The 20,433-nt window shown below is 61.3% G+C and overlaps 1 protein-coding gene across 13 annotated transcripts in view; it reads right to left on the bottom strand.

The window, feature by feature from the left end:
• Window positions 1–20,433, bottom strand: part of LOC127055730 (myomegalin) — a 163,151-nt gene that overhangs the window by 11,222 nt on the left and 131,496 nt on the right. For 8 of the 13 annotated variants that reach the window (XM_050962966.1, XM_050962970.1, XM_050962972.1 and 5 more), the window contains 14 exons: window positions 18,682–19,069; window positions 16,682–16,859; window positions 16,136–16,252; window positions 15,295–15,727; window positions 14,381–14,616; window positions 13,387–13,438; window positions 12,518–12,750; window positions 9,297–9,437; window positions 5,879–6,070; window positions 3,830–4,078; window positions 3,384–3,515; window positions 2,241–2,360; window positions 1,288–1,456; window positions 897–1,021 (listed from right to left, as the gene is read on the bottom strand). In XM_050962966.1, the coding sequence (XP_050818923.1) occupies window positions 897–1,021; window positions 1,288–1,456; window positions 2,241–2,360; window positions 3,384–3,515; window positions 3,830–4,078; window positions 5,879–6,070; window positions 9,297–9,437; window positions 12,518–12,750; window positions 13,387–13,438; window positions 14,381–14,616; window positions 15,295–15,727; window positions 16,136–16,252; window positions 16,682–16,859; window positions 18,682–19,069 (2,765 nt within the window). The remainder of the gene's footprint in view (window positions 1–896; window positions 1,022–1,287; window positions 1,457–2,240; window positions 2,361–3,383; window positions 3,516–3,829; window positions 4,079–5,878; window positions 6,071–9,296; window positions 9,438–12,517; window positions 12,751–13,386; window positions 13,439–14,380; window positions 14,617–15,294; window positions 15,728–16,135; window positions 16,253–16,681; window positions 16,860–18,681; window positions 19,070–20,433) is intronic. The other 5 variants (XM_050962963.1, XM_050962965.1, XM_050962961.1 and 2 more) reach the window with 5 other exon arrangements.

Genomic DNA, 20,433 nt, shown 5'->3' with positions numbered 1-20,433 from the left:
CAAGAACAAGGAAGAACTTGTTCCTTGGGGAAGTTGTTAATCTAAGCTGGTAGAGGTAAACTTAGGGGGTCTTTCATGCAGGTCCCCACATCTGTACCCTAGAGTTCAGAGCAGGGAGGGAATCTTGACAGGGGCATTCTGCACCCGACCTGGGGGACCATCTCTGGGGGCTCCCCACTACAGGCAGGTGGGACCTCACCATGCGGGTGGACACAGCATGGGGCTCTAGGGAGCTCAGGGGACAGGGCTGGAGCTGGCTACACCCACCATGGCCTGACCCCATCCCAGGTCTCTGTCCCTACCCAGAGCCCGGCAGCTGGCTGGCACGGGGGGTGGTGCCCCCGCCCGGAGCCCGGCACCTCAGGAGGGCAGCCAGGACACCCACCCCAGCACCAAACACGGTGCCTCCCACAAGGGGACAGCGGGCAGGACAGACAGATCCATGGACAGAGTTGGTTATAAATCCATGGGGTTGCTCTGATGGCCAGATACAGCGGAGGCCTGGGTGGACAGGCCCGGGGATTCCCAAGACAGGCCGGCCCTGCAGCGCCACCAGGCGTGCCACCTTGCTGCTGGGGCAAGGCTGGATGTGCGCCCCCTGCCATCAGTGCCACAGGGTGGGTCTGAGATGGCACCGTTGGGCTTGTTTGGGAGTAGGACAGTTGGTCAATTCAAGCACACTGAGACGTGGGGCCACGCTGTAACCAGTAGGAGGCACTGCCCCTGCTCCAGAGTCAAGGGCTGCACTGAGCTTCTCCAGATGGGCTCCCCAAGTCAGAGAGGAGCCTGGGCGGCAAGGGGAACAGCAGGGACATCCAGAACCAGGGCGCTGGGGCACTTGAGAGGGTAGAGCTGGCCCCAGCGCGGCAGACCGGGCAGGACTGGCTGGCACGTACCTGAGAGAGCTGCCTGGGAGGAGCTGGAAAGGGTCTCGTGGATGCGCAGCTCAGCACAGAGGGCCTGGCAGAGCCGCTGGTTCTCCTCGCACTGCTGCTGAAGGAGCGGCACCGTGCACTCCAGCCTGCAGAGACAGAGCAGCCAGGGTCAGAGAGGCATGCTGACCAACCCCCCGTGATGTTACAGAGAAGGGCAGTGATGTCACAGCCCCTCGGTAGCGGTGCCATGACACACCCGAGTGGGCCGGGACCCCGTGCCCCTGGGACGCTGCTCAGCTGGCCAGAGGGCCAGCCTGCGCGCTGTGTGATTGTGGCCACACCCCACCCAGTGCCACGCCTCAGAGCTCTGAGACACACACTCGTCCCCTGTGCCTGGCACCCCAACTCCCACCTGTGGTTGTTCTCCTGGAGAGCCAGTCGCTCCTCCCGCAGCTGACGGCCGCTCTGCCGCTGCTCTGCCAGCTCCTGAGCCAGCGTCCGGTTCTCCGTCTCGGCCTTCTGCAGCCTACAGCGCGTGGTCTCACGCAGCTGCTCCAGCTCTGGGGGGAGAGCCCCATTACCTGACGCCGCAGAGGGGAGGGGAGACCCTGTTACCCGCCACCCTGGGGGAGGGGAGACCCCTGTTACCACCAAGCCCCGTTACCAGCTGCCCCGGGGGAAGGGAGAGCCCCATTACCACCAAGCCCCGTTACCTGCAGCCCTGTTACCCAGGGAAGGTGGAGGAGGGGAGAGCCCCATTACCTGGCAGTGGGGCGGGGGGCGGGTGCAAAGCCCAACAGTAATGGCCAAGGTGGTGAATGAGGCTAGGGGAGGGGCCACATGCCTGGGGTGCGCAGGGCCCAGTGCCACATGGCGGCACCTGTAGGACACTTGATGCCCACAGAGGTAGGACTGTGCCCAAGGGGATAGCACCTTCCCATGCACCAGCCCTGCTCTCCAATCCGCATCCACAGACCGGGGAGCTGTAGGAGCCACAGCCACCAACATGCCCCGTTGGGGGGTGGATCGGGGTGGACCCTAATAAAGGAGCAAGGCCCAGCTGGGTCTGGGGGTCTCCTGCGATTAGGGTGACCAGATGTCCCAATTTTACAGGGACAGTCCCGATTTTTGGGTCTTTTTCTTATATAGGCTCCTATTACCGCCCACCCCATCCCGATTTTTCATACTTGCTGTCTGGGTCGCCCTAGCTGTGATTCTGGGCCCCCAGGAGTGGGGTCTGCCCCACACGTAGAGAGAGCCCAGATCTAGAGCCGGGGCTGGCACTGAGCGGCTGCTCTTGGGCTGCACCCCCTGCAGAGGGGCTCGTGCCAGGCAATGTGTGGCTGGCCACCCTCTGCCCCCTACCTCTGGAGAGGTGAGCAAACTGGAGCTGCAGGCTCTGGTTCTCCTCCCGCAGGGCTTGGGTCTCGCTGCTCAATGAGGATGCGGACTCCAGCCCCTGGATGTAGATGTTGGTGGGATACCCTGAAACAGTAGCAGCCGTGACGTCCAGGGCAAAGCTGCCAATGCTCCTTGCAGGAGCCCCTGGGCCTCACCCAGAGTCTGCGCCAACTGCCCACTGCTGTGCCCAAAGGAAGCCCTGGGCACTCCACCCCCAGGCTGGCCACCCACCCACCCCCGCTGAGCCCACACTGATAGGAGCAGAGAGGATGGAATGACTGTGGAAAAGAAACGGCTCAGCCCCATAAGGAGTCCCCCAACAGCATCAGGCCCTGGGAATGGGGGCAGGGAGCGGGGTGCAGAGAGCTGAGCCCCAGCCATACCCCTCCCTCCCAGGGAAGGAGGAGATGTGTCCACCCACCTCAGGAGCTTCACTCTAGGCACTTGAGCAGACAACAGCAATTCCTCTCTGAGCCCCCCGTGCACCTCTCTGCCCTACACCCTTTGGGTACTGAGGTTACCAGGTACTCGCCCAGATCTGGACCCTGTGATTTTTGGGTACAGGGCTTCTTGGGTACCTCCTCCCCCTCTCCCCCTGGATCCCTGCCCCAAACTCTCTGGGCCCATGGGGTGCTGGGTTTCCCCCACCTTGAATCCCTGCCCCACACCCTCTGGGCACAGGGAGTTCTGGGTTCCACCCCCTCCTCACTCTCCCACACCCTCTGGGCACAGGGGGTTCTAGGTTCCACCCCCGCTCATTCCCCCACACCCTCTGGGCACAGGGGGTTCTGGGTTCCACCCCCCCCCCCGCTCATTCCCCCACACCCTCTGGGCACAGGGGGTTCTGGGTTCCACCCCCCCCCGCTCATTCCCCCACACCCTCTGGGCACAGGGGGTTCTGGGTTCTACCACCCCCCTCGCTCATTCCCCCACACCCTCTGGGCACAGGGGGTTCTGGGTTCCACCCCCCCCCGCTCATTCCCCCACACCCTCTGGGCACAGGGGGTTCTGGGTTCCCCCCCGTCACTCCCCCACACCTTCTGGGCACAGAGTGTGCTGTGCCCTGTGTGCTGGGGCCGTGGAGCACCCTGAAGTCCCATCCCGTACCATTGCCCTTGGCGGTGGTGGCGAGGCGTTTCTCCAGCTGCTCCCGCAGCCGGTCATTGATGCAGATGGATTCCTCCAGGCGCTGGCGCAGGCTGCGGATCTCCGCCAGGTGTCCTTCCAGCAAGTCAGCACCTGCATCCGCCGGGTGAACAAAGAGCTGAGTGGGACACCAGGGCTCAGCCGGGAGCAGGCCAGGAGGGCACAATGCTTCCTGAGCATGACGGCCACTTCCCTGCACGGGCTGGCCCCTGTCCCCCGCGGCCCGACGAGCAGGACGAGAGAAAAGGGAACTGGTTACAGACAGGCTAGGGCTGCTACAGGACAGAGGGCACATGGCCCCTTTCACACTTCCCCCGGGACACCCACCAGACTGCGCTCCCTACAACGGCACAGTTCTGCCCTCCCCCAGCCCACGGCTCCTCCCCTCCCCGCAATGCGGCTCTTACCCGTCAGCTTGTGGCTGGCTGGATACCCAGAGGGTAAGTGCCCATAGAGGGCCCCCATGGGAGGCTGGGCCCAGAGCGGGTTGCTCTCCAGGAAGGCAGCCCCTGCTTTCCTGTCCAGCTGGGCGGAGCTCTGCAGCGGGCAAGACTGTGGGGTGAGATGGGGAACGTGGAGACAGCGGGAGGTGCTGGCTTCCCCGAAGTCGCTGGTCAGTGGCAATGGTTTGACTGGTGGTGCAGCAAGAGGTCCCCCTAGATAGACGTGGACAGAAGTGGGTCCGGGGCCCACAGGAGGGCAGGGCTGGGTGCCACCCTGGGGATGAAGGCAGGACCTGTCCCAGAGAGACTGCCCAGAGGAGGTGCCTGGACAAGAAGGCCCTGAGTGCATGTACTCAGCTCAGCCACTCGCAGCTCTGCTGAGAGCCACTCAGGGACACCTTCCCCACTTGTCGTGGGGCCCTGGCTCACCCTGGCAGCTCAAAACACTCCCAACAAGACACCCCAGAAAGTCTCCCAGTGCTCACAGCCTCCCCACTGATGCAAGGCCCCAGGCAGAAAAGTGTGGGTCAGAGCAGTGCATCCATTGCCCCTGTGCTGCCAGATGGGGCCTGGACTCCCAGGTTGGGGGAGAGGTCTTGCTCTTCTTGCAGGCTCTTTGTTGGCCCACTGGCCATAATTCCAGAGGCAACCTCAGCAGCCCAGATGGTCAGTGCCTCTGCCCAGGGGCCTGTTTGCAGACCAGGGCGCACACACAGATATGATTGCGACTGTTCATTCTGCCCTGCTCCATAGCCAGGCCAGAGAGCCGCCGTGCCGCTCCTCCATCCAGCCAAGAACCCATAGGAGTGCTGTGCCCGCTACGCCCCACTCCCAGTACAGCCCACTCGCACCCAAGGGCAGCTCCCACGTTACACCAGGTGGGGCAGCTGATGTCCCCGCTGCGAAGTACAATGCCCCGTGACACACATTGCAAAGAACTGCAAGCTGGACCACGCCATGGCACTGACCCACTGGCAGGTACCAAGCTGAGCCAACATGCTGCCATGCATTGGCGAGGACTGGGGACAAGCAGCAAGAGACAGAGGCCGGGATACTGGGCCAACAAGCCAAGAGCACGTGGGGAGCCCGGCTCCTTCCCAGCCAGCCAGCCCAGCACCAGCCTGCATTGGGCCAGCACCAAACGCATCAGCAATGGGGCTGGGCAGCTCAGAGGAATTGGGGAAAGGGAGACACCCATGGTCAGTCCAGTCCAGCCCTGCTCAGCTGGGATATGCCCTTCCAGTGCCTGTGAGGTGAAATGAGTTAGGGGGTCTCAGCACAGTTCCTAGTGACCCCAGACAGTCGCCCCACCTCAGCCAGCATCACCTAGCCCCACCACTGGCCATCTCGGCAGAGGACCCAGATGCTGAGTTGAGCCCCACCAGAGCCAGGCTGGGCATATGGGCTGGGGCTCCTTGGCAGACGACAGGCATACCTGGGCTCTAGCATCAGGAGAGTTTCTCAGGTCCTGCCACTCTGTAGCCTGAAACCCACTCTGCCCAGCCACGTTGGGGCCTGGCATGATCCCTCTACGCACTATGGGGCTGGAGGATCCCTCTCTCAGCTCCTACCCCGCCCCCAGTCTCTACACTATGGATATGCAAGGGGGGAGGTCCCTCTCTCAGCTCCTATCCCCCCCAGTCTCCACAGTAGGCAGGAGGGATCCCCCCCTCCAAGTTCCCAGCCCTGCTCCCTCAGTCCGTCTGCATAAGCAGCTTCTCCCCACCTGTCCTGAAACTGGGAATGACTATTTCGCCAGTCTCCTCCCCTTGCTGTGCCCACCCCCCAGCCACCTGCCCCCTCCCACCTCAGCCTTGCTGGTGCTAGTGGGCCCAGGCCAGCTGATGCCTCTCTCCTGCCTCCCCACTTGGGAATGAGGCTGCAGCAGGAGCAGCTGGTTGGGTGAGGACAGCGTGTGCCAGGACAGACAGACAGAGCAAGCATGGGGGGCTGCGAAAGCCATGCAGAACCACGTGCCGGGGGAGGCAGAAGAATCAAGCCAGAGGCGCTCACTTTCTCCCAGCTGCTTCTGCAGCATGTGCAGTTCCTGCTGCACCTCGGCCAAGGAGAAGACAGGCGTCCCGCAGCAGCCCAGGAGAGCAGAAGGGGTGGGAGGAGGAGGGCCGAAGGGCAGGAAGGCAGATGGCCCAGGGGCAGGCGTCAGAGGGACGCTCAGTGGCTTGGACAACGAGTCAAAATGCAACCCTGGAAATGGGAGAGAGAGCAGAGATGGGGAGAGAGATTAGCTGGGCTCAGGGTGCAGTTGGCACTGGGGCAGCCCGGAAAATCCAGCCACTTGGGTGAAAAAGCACTGCACCCTGCACAGCCATACCAGCCCCCTGACAACTGGGGCAGTACCGGTCCCCCGGCAATGGGGACCAGGCTGCACTGCGTCCCTCAGGACCATACCAGCCTCGCAACAACCAGAGCCAGGCCCGCCATGCCCACTAGGGCCCTACCGGCCCAACAACAACTGGGGCAAGGCCTAGGGTTGCCAACTTTCTAATAGCACAAAACCGAACACCCTAACCTCGCCTCCTTCCCCGCCCACTCACTACATTCCCCCTCCCTCGGTGGCTTGCTCTCCCCAACCCTCACTCACTTTCACTGGGCTGGGGCAAGAGGTTGGGATGCAGGAGGGAGTGAGGGCTCTGGGAGTGGGACCAGAAATGAGGGATTCAGGGCATGGAAGAGGGTGAGGTCTCCAGCTAGGGGTGCAGGCTCTGAGGTGAGGCTGAGAATGAGGCATTTGGGGTACAGGAGGGGGCTCCATTCTGGGGGTGGGGCCAAGGGATTCAGAATGTGGGAGGGGACTGCAGGTTGAGGCAGGGGGTTGGGGTGTGGGAGGGAGTATGGGCTCTGGGCTGGGGGTGTGGGCTCTGAGTTGGGGCCAGGGATGAAGGGTTCAGGGTGTGGGAGAGGGCTCTGGGCTGGGGCAGGGGGTTGGGTGCAGGAGGGAGTATGGGCTCTGGGTTGGGGCCGGGTACTAGGGCATAGGCTTACCTCCAGTGGCGCTCAGTCAGTGGGGCGCTAAGGCAGGCTTACTGCTGGTCCAGGCACTGTGGACTGCGCTGTGCCCTGGAAGTGGCCAGCAGCAGGTCTGGCTCCTAGGCAGAGGTGCGCAGGCGGCTCTGCATGCTGCTCTCGTCCGCGGGCACTGCTCCCCGAGCTCCCATTAGCCGGGAACCAGCCAATGGGAGTGCGGAGCCAGTGCTTGGGGCGGGAGCAAGGCACAGAGCCCCATGGTCCCCCACCTAGGAGCCTAACCTGCTGCTGGCCGCTTCAGGGGCGAGTGTGGTGTCAGAACAGTTAGGAACTAGCCTGCCTTAGCCAGGCAGCACCGTCAGTGGGACTTTTAGCAGCCTGGTCAGTGGTGCTGACTGGAGCTGCCAGGGTCCCTTTTCGACTGAGTGTCGAAAACCAGACACCTGGTCACCCTAGCCAGGCAGCACTGCACCCACTAGGGCCCTACCGGCCCCCCGACAACTGGGGCCAGGCTGCACTGCACCCCCCAGGGCCCTACCGGCCCCCTGACAACTGGGGCCAGGCCACACCATGCCCAAGGGCCGTACCAGCACCCTGACGACTGGGTGATGCCGCACCCACCCCTAGAGCCATACTGGCGCCCGACAACTGGGGCCAGGCTGCACTGCACCCCCAAGGGCCGTACCAGCACCCTGATGATTAGGGCCAGGCCACACCGCGCCCATCAGGGCTGTACCGCTCCCCTGATGACAGGGGTGATGCCGCACCATACCCAGCCCCCCCAACAACTCGGGCCAGGTCGCACCACACCCTGCAGGGCCCTACCTGCCTCCCTGACAACTGGGGCCAGAACACACCACATTCCCAAAGGCCCTACTTGCTCCCTGACAACTAGGGCTACGCTGCACCCTGCCCACCACAGCCGGCCCAGCCCCTCAACAACTAGGGCCTGGCCACACTGTGTCCACTGCAGTTGGACTGGCCCCCTGACTACAGGAGCTGGCCACACTGTGCTCTTAGGGCTGTACTGGCCCCTGACACCTGAGGAAAGGCCATGCCATGCCCCCTTGGCCATACTGGCCCCTCGACTATGGGGGCTGGCCACACCATACCTCTCAGGGCCATACCGGCTCCCCAACAACTAGAGTCAGGCCATGCCATTCACCCACAGCCATACCAGGCCCCTGACAACTGGGGTGAGGCCGCACCGTGCTTCTTGTGGCCATCCTGACAACTGAGGGGAGGCCAGGCCAGGCCATGCATCCCGTGAACATCACAGCCCTCCAACAGGGAAAGAACACTCCACACATCCCGTGGCCATCTCAGTGCCTCCCCCTCCCGCCCCGCAACCAGGGGAGGCCACGCCACCCCATGCTGCATCTCCCATGACCTCCTCAACCCTGTGACAACCAGGGGACAGCTGCACTGCACCTCTAGCAGTTGTCCCTGCCCCTACGGCCTGCTGCCATCAGGGCTGGCTCCGCCACAGGGGTGAACCTGAGGAAATGGAGTTCCCCACAACTGACATATGCCAGGAGCCTGGCCCACTGGCTGTGACTCCTGCCTCAGAGGGAATACGTCCCTGAGCTAAACCAAAGCCGTCCCTTATCGCATATCTCCCATTGGCCCCACGCTGCCTCCCACCTCCAGCAGGTGCACACCTTGGCACGGGCAGCCTGGCAGGGACGCCAGCTCCGACAGAGACTTGCAGCGCTCACACACTCTGCGCCCACCTAACAGTCCCCTAGTGTCTTTCTTCAGCAACAGGCCAGGCCCAGTCCATCTAGGGTGGGGACGTTGCTTCCGAACAGCCGCATAGAAATACCAGAGACACAAACTCCTGCTTGTCCAGCCGAGGTGCAAACCCCAGCCAGTATCTGCTCCTTCCGCGGGCTCCAGCTCAACCCTTGCCCCAGCTCCTGCCGCAGACAGCAGCCTGCTCGCGAACAGACCACCAAGCCCCACCTGCGCCAGGCTCCAGGCACAGCCCTGCCAAGGCACCCGTTAGAGCCAGACTGGGATAGAGGCATGATCACCCCCTCAGGGTGACCAGCCCCCATCCATGCTGTCCATGCCCCCACCATCGTTCTCCCCCCCACCCCACCCCGACACTCCCACATTCTGGCTCCCCTCCCACCCCCCCATGTCTTCCAGTGCTGTTACACCCCAGCCCTGGGAAGGACACAGCAGTGGGAGAACCCCCAGCAAGATGCCAACAAGGTAAAATTCTCCATGCATGGCGAGCCAAGCCCTGCTTGAAGTGAGCCAAGGAGCCAGCCACAGTGGAGCCAGCTTCCACCCCTCTGCAAACAAGGGAGGGTTGGAGGAAGGCAGCTGTGGAGCAGCTTCCACCCCTGGGCACAGCCCCTCCAGGACTGGCCTCTGAGCTCTGCTAACCCTGCCTGCAAAGCCATTGTCTCTGCTGCAGCCCGGAGAGGGCCTATACCTGTGCGTGTCTGGCCGCTGTCCATGGGAGGGTGCTGTGAAGATGGCCCAGTGGGGTAGCCTCTGATGGACTCTGCCGAAGCCTGGTGGGGTGCAGCGGCAGGGGATGGGTTGGATGCCAGAGCAGCAGGGTGAGTGACGTCTAGAGACCCACAGGTGAGAGAGAAAGGGTCACGTCAGAGAGCCGAAGACAGTGCGGGCTCAAACACCAGCACCCAGCTGCATCCCTGGCGACCGGGGCAATAGCCACTACAGCCCAGGCAGATGTAGCACCTCAATGGGACCCTTGCCCTGGGGAGGAAGTGAGTGACCCGAGCTCTCTAAAGCAGATGCAGAGAGAGGAGACCGGCATCTAGGCATTCTCCATAGAACAGCCCCTTGCTGACCTGAATCTGAACGGGCTGGGGAAGTGGGTTGTTTCCCCAAATTCCTACAGCACCCCGGCACAGAAGGGAAATGCACACGCATGGCCAGAGCCTGCCTCACAGACACCCGCTTGCTGGTCACATTGGGAAGCCTGGGCACCGCACCGAAAGAGGTTCTGCGTGGAACCCTGCAGCAGCTTCCTGGTGACACTGGGCAAGCTCCTTGGAATCTCTGGGCTGGATCCTGATCCCAGTTACACTAGTGTAAACCTACAGCAATCCCCCTAGCTCCAGCAGAGCCACTTCGGAGTCGCACCAGAATCCAAATCAAGCCCGCCGTGCCTCAGTTTCATAATATGCAAAAAGGAAGCTACATAGCAGTACACCTCTCTGCAGCGTGTATCTTTGATCTCTGGGCCTTCCCTAGCTATGGGACAGGGGCCGGTGTTTCAGCCATGAAACTCCCACAGCTGGCTCCCATCAATCGACTCAGGCTCCAGGGCTCTTACTAGGGTGACCAGATGTCTCGATTTATTAGGGACAGTCCCGATTTTTGGGTCTTTTTCTTATATAGGCTCCTGTTACCCCCCACCTCTTATCCCAATTTTTTCACACTTGCTGTCTAGTCACCCTAGCTCTAACACTGCGGTGTAGATGTCTGAGTGTGGGTAGAGTGGGCCCCAGGCCCCTCCCCACTTGTGGGGTTTCAATACAGCCCCACAGCCTGAGCCCCGTGGGCCAGCTGTGTGTGTCTGCAGCCTGGACATCCTCACTAGTACACAGAGCAAAGCCCAAGGGGGCCCTGAGACACTGCTGTAATAGCCTGCATGGGCAGTGCAGGATCAGTCCCTTTTGGGAGGGTGGGGGGGGAGGAATGAAGAGGGCTCCGCTATGCCCAATGGGGTGCGGCTGTGACATCATCCAAGAGGCCCAGGCAATTGGGAGGCAGCTGTGGGTAATCAGTGTCCCAGCAGCTCCTGCAAGGGGATTGGCCTGTCTAGGGGCTACCAGTCAAGTGCACCAGCGGGATGTGGCTTGTGAAGCCCTCTAGCTGTCCTGCATAGCCCCTGCTGGTGCACTCCAAAAGGTGCCTAGTGCAAGTTAAAGGGGTCTCTCGCTGCATGCACTAGGCACCTTTTGGAGCACACCAGCAGGGTCTAGGCAGGGCAGTCAGAGTGCTAAACACCTTTTAAAAGTCACACTCCTCTTGGCTGCTTTGCCATACCACGTAGACAAACCCCAAGAACCCCTCGATCCCCTTGCTGGCTTTGCAACCGCTGACATCCCACCCTGTCCAGCGTGCTCCCTCTCCTAGAGATAAAGTAACCCCTGAAATTCTGAGATCCAGACAAAACTAGCAGGGAGAGAGCCAGCTCTCCGGCCTTTCTGGGTCCTGCTCTCTGTCCACTCTGCGTCTTGCCACACGATGGAGGCCAGGCTGGGCTCTCAGAGCAGGAGCGCACTGGCAATCAGTTCACTAAAGATATTTAGCACGGTTGTAAAGGCTACTCGGGTTCCTCCTACAGCTCTAGCCAGCCTGCAAAGTTTGGTGGCTTCCTCAAGGTGTTAAGTACCTTGGGTTAATTGGCAGTCAATTAATCATTGCCAAGTCCAGCAGCCACTGAAGACAAGTGCCATCTCCCACCCCTCCCAGCCAGCTTCCCTGGTGTTTGGGGGCTCTTCACACAACCACCCAGGGGAGAAAAATAATATTATTTTATAAGATAACATGCTTGAGTGGCAGGGGACTCTGGGACAGGAGGCCGCCAGGGAACAGCTTCACACAGTCTCAATTCCAAGCTGGCAGCATCCCGAGAATTCACAGATGTCTGACAGCACCTTAAGGTACTTCAGTGGGAGGAGCTGGAAGGATCATTATGAGTGAGGCGGGTACCCCCAATTCAGAAGGCAGGTCTACACTTCACACACTGCATCGGTGCAGCTGCGGTGCTTATGTGAGAGAGCGCTCTCCCGTCGGCGTAGCTAATCCACCTCCCCGAGAGGCAGTAGCTGTGTTAGTAGGAGACACTGTGCTGTCTACACGGGAGGCTACGATCAGTATAACAACATTGCTCAGAGGCATGAAAGAATCCATGTATTTATACCAACAGTGTCTGTAGCGTAGACCTGACCTGAGCCAAGCGTCAGCCCTGCCCATAAGCACAGAAACCCCCTAGAGGGAACAACGGAGAGCGTAAGTAACAGAGAACCCAGAGAACAACGTGCAGGGATTGGGGCAGAGTGAGGGAAAGCCCCCAGTAAGTGCCATCAGCACTCAAGGGCCATGCACCTGCACGTGGCTCCCTTGGGCTGGCAGCAAGACAACGCCCGTGCACTCTTGCTACGTACATACAGCCTCAGGAAGGGATCTAGTTCCTTCCCCAGGATCAGTCCCTTGGGGGGGGGGGAGGAGTGAAGAGGGCTTAGCTGTGTCCAATGGGGCGTGGCTGTGACATTATCCAAGAGGCCCAGCCAATTAGGAGGCAGCTGTGGGATACTCCAGGTACCCCCATTGCTCTTAGTGGCCCTGCACATGCCTGAATCCTTTGGGACTCACTGGCCGTGGGGAGGAAGGGCTAATTGTGCTGCTGAGTGTTATTTTGCAGAGGCCAGTGGCAGACGGACTGGCTGGGATGGAAGTATCATGTGGCTGCCAGAGTCAAAGACTCATCTCCTGTGGGCTGGAGGTGAGCCCTGAGACACTGTGGGGAAGGGGCCAGGCTCGGGACACTAGAGACCAGTTCCTGTTGTGTGCCATGGTCAGCCCTGAGAGCGCACAGAGGGCTCAGGGTGCCTCCCCATTCTGCCAGCCCCTGCCTGGGCACAGTCCATGGGACACAGAAGCGCCCAGCTTTACCTGTGAGGCGCCGGGATGGCTGCTCACTGCGATCCCCCTGGAGCTGGCTGTACTCACTGGAGGCATCCCCGTCGGAGCAGGCCTCCGGGCCATCAGACAGGAAGGAGGCGCTGCTGTTGGAGCGGGGTGACTCGGAGAGCGCACGGCTGCTGGAAGGGGTCTCGCAGAGCTCCTGGAGCTTGGCCTGAAGGGTCTCGATCATCCTCTCCTTCTCCCGGAGCTCCTTACTCAGCCTAGGAGGGAGCATGTGTCGGCCCCACATCTACATGTGCACTGTGGTAGGGGTGGCGTCACATGGTGCACTGAGACCATGCGTTCCCCTGCCTCCTCTCCCTGATAGCCTCACATGGTGCACTGATCCATGCATTTCCCTGCCCACTCTCTACAGGGTCTGATGGCCTTGTCCTTGGCACACCCAGCTTCCCACTCACTTTCAAGTATCCAGGCCATCCGCCCACATGGGCCCCTTCCTGCTCTCATGAGGGTGTTCCTCACTACAGAGACCCCCACATGCTGATATGAAATTCTTCAGATGCCCTGTTCCAGGCTCCTGGGCATGGCCAGGCCTCCACATGCAGGGGCACAGAGGAGACAGCTTTGCAGGTATTAGCCTACATGTCACTAGCCAATGTCTCCCTTGGGCTGGGAACGGGCTCCACTGGCCTCTTTGCTCAGTCTTATGGGGCTAGTAGAGGAGAGGCAGCTGGAAAGCCCCGTAAGGGCCTCGGACTCCCCTTTGCCAGCAGCTGGTCAGCGAAGGAGAGGCCAGTGCCCTTTGCTCTGCAAGGCAGCCTGAGCCCTGTGCAGTATGACAGGCACCCTGCCAGAGCAGACATTCTGGGACTCCCTGGAATCACCCGTGTGGTTACCTGAGCGCCACGAATTCGTGTCCGGTTTTATCCTCCACGTCAGAGCGATCCCCTGAAAGCAAAGCCAGAGGATTCTTGTCAGGGGTGCAGGGAGGCACAGCACCAGCTTCCCTTGGGCACCCATGTCAGAGCACAGCATCCTCCCTTCTGTGACACCGAGAGACCACGTCCCCTTCCCCCATCACCTCCCATTGTCGAGAAACAGCCTTCCCCTGTCACCAAGAGACCATAGGGCCCCCAACCCCCTGTCACCAAGAGACCATGCTCCTTCTCTCCTCACCAAGAGACCACTGAGAGCACAGGTCCCCTGTCACCGAGAGACCACTGACAGACCCTGGGTCCCCTCCCCTGCACAGTACCCCCAGACTAAATTGCCCCTGCTCCAGCCTCCGTCCCCAAGCTGTTCCCACCTACTCCAGAGGGGGCAGCCATCCTGGGAGGAGTAGCCATGCAGCTACGCTAGGACAGAGCAGCGCTTGTCATGCCTGGGGTAAACCTTCTCTCTGTGGGACCCTGGCCCCCAGCCAGCTCTCAGCGCAAGGTGGAGCCGTCTCAGGGCCTCACCCTCCAGCTCTGCCCAGCAACACCCTGATACACGTGGGGCGCTGGAGAGATACAAAGGGACTGTCCCTAGCATGTGCAGGGAAATACTGTTGTCAGCCAACTAGCGAAGACAGCAATTGCCGGAGGATGGCAGATGGGGCTAGCGCAGTCTCTGACCATGGGACACACTAGCTGCTGCAGTGGGCAATTATGGAATAACCGGCCCTTGAGGGACTTTCCTTCCAACCACGGTCATTCCCCAAGGTAGGCAAGCCTATGTCCCCTCTCATGTAGTATTAAGATTAGCCCTGTAACTGCAGCTGTTCTCTCTCCATATAAACATTCTTCCTTTGGGGAATCCTCCTAAGCCCCTAGCCTCAATGAGATCTAGTGGCGGTGAGCTCCATCAGCCACTGGTGCCCCCAGATCGGCATGTTACTCAGCCACGCACTGCTGCTCAGCTTGCTGCTCAGCCTCTCGGCCAGCTGGCCACCCTGGGCCAGGTGCTCCCGAAAGCTCTGGCCCATGTAGTAGTCGATGTCAGTGCCTCGGAGAAGCTCCTCGAAGGATTTGACAGTGTCCCTAAGGTGCTGAGTGAGCAGGTGGCACACGCTGCGCCCTTCCCGCATCTTCTGGCGCAGGTGAGAGAGCTCCCGTGCTTGGGCCTGGATCAGTGAGTCATATTTCCTGCCAGGGCAGAGGGCAGGAGGGTTAGCCAGTCAGAGGGGGAAGTTAGCTGGACAAGGAGGGCGGGAGGAGGGGCGGCACCCCAGCCTGGCTGCTCTCAGACCATCCCTCCCCAGGGCGAGTGAGCTGCCAAAAGAGGCACCAGCTTCACCTCCAGACAGCTGGAGCCTCCACAGCCTCTGGCCTGTGCAGCAAAGGCAGGCAAAGTGAGGCCGAGCCCAGTGGCCTGCCCGCCAAGACCCTTGGCCTCCTGTTGGCAAAGGGCCAGGCCCTGAGGTCCCCAACCCTGAGACACAGGCCCAGGAGGACGAGGGGAGGTTCTGAAGGATCCCTCAGCAGCTGCCAGACAGCGCTTGCTCTGGGCATTGGGGCCTGTGTGGCTCTGGAGAGCAGAGCCCATTGCCTGGAGACTCTCTCACCGCCCCAGTGGTTCTAGCTATGCCAAGTCCGTGCCGGGTTGTGCCTCCACTTTCTGGCCCTTTCACCTGCTGCCTGCTGGAGGGGAGGATGCCAGAGTTAACTGGCACCTGCCTTGGGTGCATGGCCCACATGGTGAGAGACTCAGCTGCTGTAACTCAGCATCGCTGCCTGGAAGCCATGGCCAGCTCCCTCCAGCTGAGGGTCTGGCTCAGCAGGTCTGTCCCACTCCACCTGCTCTGGAGCCTACCTGCTCCTTACCCTGGCCAAACAGCAGAGCGCAGTTTCTCAGGCAGCACTCCTCCTGCCCAGCGCCCAGGCAGCTGGGCCTCCAGCAGGGACACCCTGTGGATGAGCCACTCGAGGTCTCTGCTGGCCTGGAGCGCAGGGGGGCAGAAGGCCCCAACGCCATCAGACTGCCAGCCCTCGTCCTCGTCGGTGGCGCTGGGCACCGGCTTGTGGAGCCGCTCAGCGCCTGAGGCATAGTCACTGGTGCTGGAGAAGGAGCGGGTGCGGCGCTGCAGCCTCTGGAGAGCCTTGTTCGAGTTCTGCAGCTGCAACTGGAGCTCCCGCACATGCTGTTGCAGAACAGCAACGTCTTCTGACTGGCCCCAGCACAGGCCCCCCCGTGGCCCCGGCCGGCTCAGCTCCTCCATCAGGTCGGCCTTGCTGAACACATCTGGCTCCTCACACTCTGGAGAGGGAAAGGAAGGCCTGAGGTCTTGGGGTGCCCAGCCCCTGCTGCTGGGGGACTAAGCCCCATGGGGAGATGGGCAGGAGGGATTTGGGGGAGCAGCTTTGGTCGTGGGGCTCCCAGTCAGCTCCTAGAAGAATGGGAGAACCACACACAGGCCTCTGACGGGGCTGGGCCTAGGGCTGGGTAGCGTCACTGCCACTGCAGAGCACCAGGGAGAAACCCAGAGAGATTTCCTGTAGCAGATGAGCAGCTTGTTTTAAAGCAAACTGCCGGTAACCAAATGGTGAGAGTGCCCATGCCAGTCGGCTGCTGGGCATGGGACAGCACCGGGGTAAGAGCCCCAGGGGCTGGGCCCAAAGGCTGCCATCTCCCTCCAGCCCTGCCCCCTCCCCACTTGCTCCTTACCAGGGCTAGGGGTCTCCTCCCGGTCGGCCTCATTTTCACTCCTCCCGCACGTCTCGTAGCCCAGATCCTGGAGGTCCACTTGCACCTGCTTGTTGTCCTGTTGCACCAAGGGCTCGCCTGCTGGGGCAAAGAGCCAACATGGCAGCCTGGGCCTCTGGCGTGTGGGTCCCATGGGCCTGGGACCCCAGAGGGGCTCTGCTATCTGCTGGGAACATGCTGCCTCCTACCTGGGGCAGGGGCTGCATCTGTTTGGTGCGCCGGGGCTCCAGCACAGGGACAGATAACTATAGCGGAGTCCCACAGACCAAAGGCCCCACTTGTTCTCCCTTGGCCCCAGACAGGCAACTGCAGCTCCGCACAGAACAGCTCCATTCCAGACTGTGTCTGTGATTCTGGATTCTCTCACCCGCCTGGCATCACCCCAGCTCCATGGGATGCGGGAGGAACAGGACCCTGGCTGTCTCCATTTCCCAGTGCAGAGGGAGAGGGAACCTCAGTGCAGCTCTCCCCCCACCCCCACCAGCACCAGGCACGAGGCCGACTCACTGAGCAGGGTCTTGTACTGCTCCAGCTGCTCCGCCTGAGCCCGCACTGTGGCCTCTGACACGGCCAGCTTGTCCTGCAGCTCTTGATTGCGCTGCCGGCACTGAACCAGCTGCCCTGAGGGCCCTACCCTGGGCTCCACCAACTGCTGCCAGCTGCCCGCAGGGCAGGCCTCCATCTGCTGGGAAGGAAGGAAGCAAGCAGTGACACAGCCACTAGCCAGCCCCCTCAGCTGATGCAGCTGGAACAATGAGTGTGTGAGTCACCTAATCAACCCCCGGCCTTTCCCTCCTTTGCCTGCCTGCCCCACCCTCTCCCTCAGGCTGCAATGGGGTGGGGGGCAGCCCCAAACACAGTACAGGCACCTAGGCCCATTGCCTTCCCTCATCTGCCTGGGAGGGTGGCTCTTTGCCAGCCACAGGGCACCAGCACCAACAGCAAGGGGGAGAAATGTCAGGGGCAGGGAGAGAGCTTGGGGTCCAGCGCCAAAGCTGGAGGCAAAGTCACTGAAAATGACAGAGGAACAGTGCGCACAGATAGACTGGAGACGGGGCACAGAGGCGGCAGACAGACACAAGGACAGAGGAAGGGGCACAGAGGAAACACACAGACGCACGGACAGGGGAAGGGGCACAGAGGAAACACACAGACACACGGACAGGGGAAGGGGCACAGAGGAAGCACACAGACAGGGGATAGGGTACAGAGGCGGCAGACATACACATGGACAGGGGAAGGGACAGAGAGGCGGCAGACAGGAGACGGGGCACAGAGGCGGCAGACAGACACAAGGACAGAGGAAAGGGCACAGAGGAAGCACACAGACACACGGACAGGGGATAGGGCACAGAGGCGGCAGACAGACAGGAGACGGAGCACATGGGCAGCAGACAGACACACAGACGGAACATGGCACAGAGGCGGTAGACAGGAGACAGGGCATAGAAGTGGCAGACACACACACAAACAGGGAAGGGCACAGAGGCGACAGACAGACAGGAGACAGGGCACAGAGGCAGCAGACAGACAAACGGACAGGGGAAGGGACACAGAGGAAGCACACAGACACATGGACAAGGGATAGGGCACAGAGGCGGCAGACAGACACACAGATGGGACATGGCACAGAAGCAGTAGACAGGGGACAAGGCATATAAGTGGCAGACACACAGACAGGGAAGGGCACAGAGGCAGCAGACAGACAGGAGACAGGGCACAGAGGCAGCACACAGACACATGGACAGGGGAAGGGGCAGAGAGGCGGCAGACAGACAGAAGATGTGGCACAGAGGCGGCAGACAGACACAAGGACAGGGGAAGGGGCACAGAGGAAGCACACAGACACATGGACAGGGGATAGGGCACAGAGGCGGCAGACAGACAGGAGACGGGGCACATAGGCATCACACAGACACACAGATGGGACATGGCACAGAGGTGGCAGACAGGGGACAGGGCACAGAAGTGGCAGACATACATACACAGATAGGGAAGGGGCACAGTAGTGGCAGACAGACAGATAGGAGAAGGGGCACCAAGGCAATAGACAGACAGGCAGATGGGATGGGGCACAGAGGCAGCAGACAGACAGACAGACAGGACAGGGAAGGGCACAGAGGTGGCCCACGGGGGCAGCCCCTCCTGAAAAGCCGGCTGCCCTGGTAGATGCAGACGGGGAGCAGGCTCTGTGGCAAGTCTGAGCTCTCTGAGCCAGGGGGAGTCTAGGCAGTTCTGCTGCGTCATTCTGATCACTGGGAAGGAGCCTGGGGTGCCCCAAGTGCCCTTATTGCCCTCCCTTTCCCCCAGCTCGGCTGGCCAGGGAAGGTGGCATCAGGTTCCCATCTACTGCAATGGCTTCTAGTTCAGGGGCACCCGGGCTGGCTCCATCCCTCTCCTGGCATGGTAAGCCAACAGGCAACCAGGCAAGGCTGCCCCCTGCTGGCCAGAGCGGGCTCCTAGCAGAGGGCTGAACCTCTCCCAGTCTCCTAAGCCAAGGGAGTTACCTGGCTCATGCCCCTGGGGGCTTGGGCTGGTCCCAACTCCACTGCCTGGGACCGAGGGCAGGGCCGCTTTGCTGGGTCCTCCTGGAGCTGTCCCTCCAGGGCCGGGCGCTTCCCAGATGCCACCCCCATCTCTGCCCGGAGCCGGTCGATCTCCGTGGCCATGCCGGTGACGAGCTGGGGCGGGAACTTGCTCTTGCCCTCCGGGCAGTTCAGCACCAGCTGCTCCTTGAGGAGGGTGACGACAGTCTCCGAGCTCTGCAGCTTCCTGTTCTGGGTGCACAGGGCAGCCCTGGCCTCTGCCTTATCCTCCCAACCCTCTGACAACGGGGATCCCCCCAGCTGCTCCTTCAGCTCGGCGGTCTCCAGGCACAGACTCAGCAGGACTTTCCTGCAGGGGACACCGGGGCTACTGTCAGCGTGGGGAGTCTGAAACGACCCAACCCCAGAACAGCTCCCCACCTCTACTCCCCATCTCCACAGATTCCCCTAGCCCAGAGAGGGCTGGACAGTTCCTCTTGCCCTGTTCTCCCTAGGCCATCGATCGCCCTCCATGATGCTTTGGGAGGGGCCCTGGGCAGCTGCATGCCAGGCCAAGCGGCCATTCTCAATGCCCTGCAATGATCATTGCCTGGCCTGGCACCTGACTGCATCCCCTCTCTCTTTAGGGTGACCAGATGTCCCGATTTTATAGGTACAGTCCTGATTTTTGGGTCTTTTTCTTATATAGGCTCCTATTACCCCCTACACTGTCCTGATTTTTCACATTTGTTGTCTGGTCACCCTATCTCTCTTCGCATCTCTCCGTTGGCTCCCCCGTCTCCATCACACACAAACCATGGTCTTCCCTTTCGCAGCCACCCCATCATCCCAGTCAGCAGGGAACAGTTGCCTCTCAGCTCTGCTGTGCCTGGGACATGCAGCCCCCTGCCTGGGAGACGCTCCCCGCCCGACCATCTGCAAAATCCTCCCCAGCCTCTTTCAAACCCTGCCTTCAGGCTCCGTAGTGCTGTGACCCCTGTTAAGAGCCGACCAGTCAGGTCAGAGATGAGCGGAGTCCACTGCCCAGTTTTGTCTCGCTGGCTCCTAGTTCTCCCCAATCTGTGTCCAGTTCTTGTCTCCTGTCTGATACGTAGCTTGGCCACTCCTAGGGGCAGGCACTGATCTGTCTGTGTCTGGACAGCACCTAGCGCCTCGGGAGCCTGGGCCACCACTGAGCTCCCAGATGCTAGCACAATACAGATAGTAACGTGGGGCACCACGTGGTGTCTGACAGGGAGCAGCTGGAATCCCTCCCCTGGATGCTCCCCAAGGCACAGACTCTGGCCCCTCTGCACTCCACTGAGGGCACACCCTCCTCCAAGCAGCACCGCTGGCTCCTGGATGCAGACCGGCCTCTCCCCCAGCCAGCCCACCCTCTGCCCCTACGTGCCATTTGCCATGGGGATGTGCTAGGCAGGAGAGTGAGGCTGCCATGCAGAGAGGTGGCACAGTGCATGGAACCACTTCCCTTCCCCACTAGCAGCCCAGGGTAGAGCACAACCAGGCTGGAGCCAGGACAGAGGCCGGTGCCATCTGGAAACTTCTCCAGGATCAGGAGGCTGTAATGCAACCTATGGCCCAGGCCCGCAGGCAACAGAAGAGAGATGTATTGTGCAGACATCCACATCACCCTCTTCTCTGCAGCCACTGCCCTGGGCAGTAGCCCATATTGCCCTGCCCCCACCCTGTGTCTCCCCTGCCCCCAGGCCCTCC

This window comes from Gopherus flavomarginatus, chromosome 7 (assembly GCF_025201925.1).
Source record: "Gopherus flavomarginatus isolate rGopFla2 chromosome 7, rGopFla2.mat.asm, whole genome shotgun sequence".
Taxonomy (NCBI): Eukaryota; Metazoa; Chordata; order Testudines; family Testudinidae; genus Gopherus; species Gopherus flavomarginatus.
Note: the sequence above shows the minus strand (reverse complement) of the source record. Positions and strands in the feature narration are given on the sequence as shown.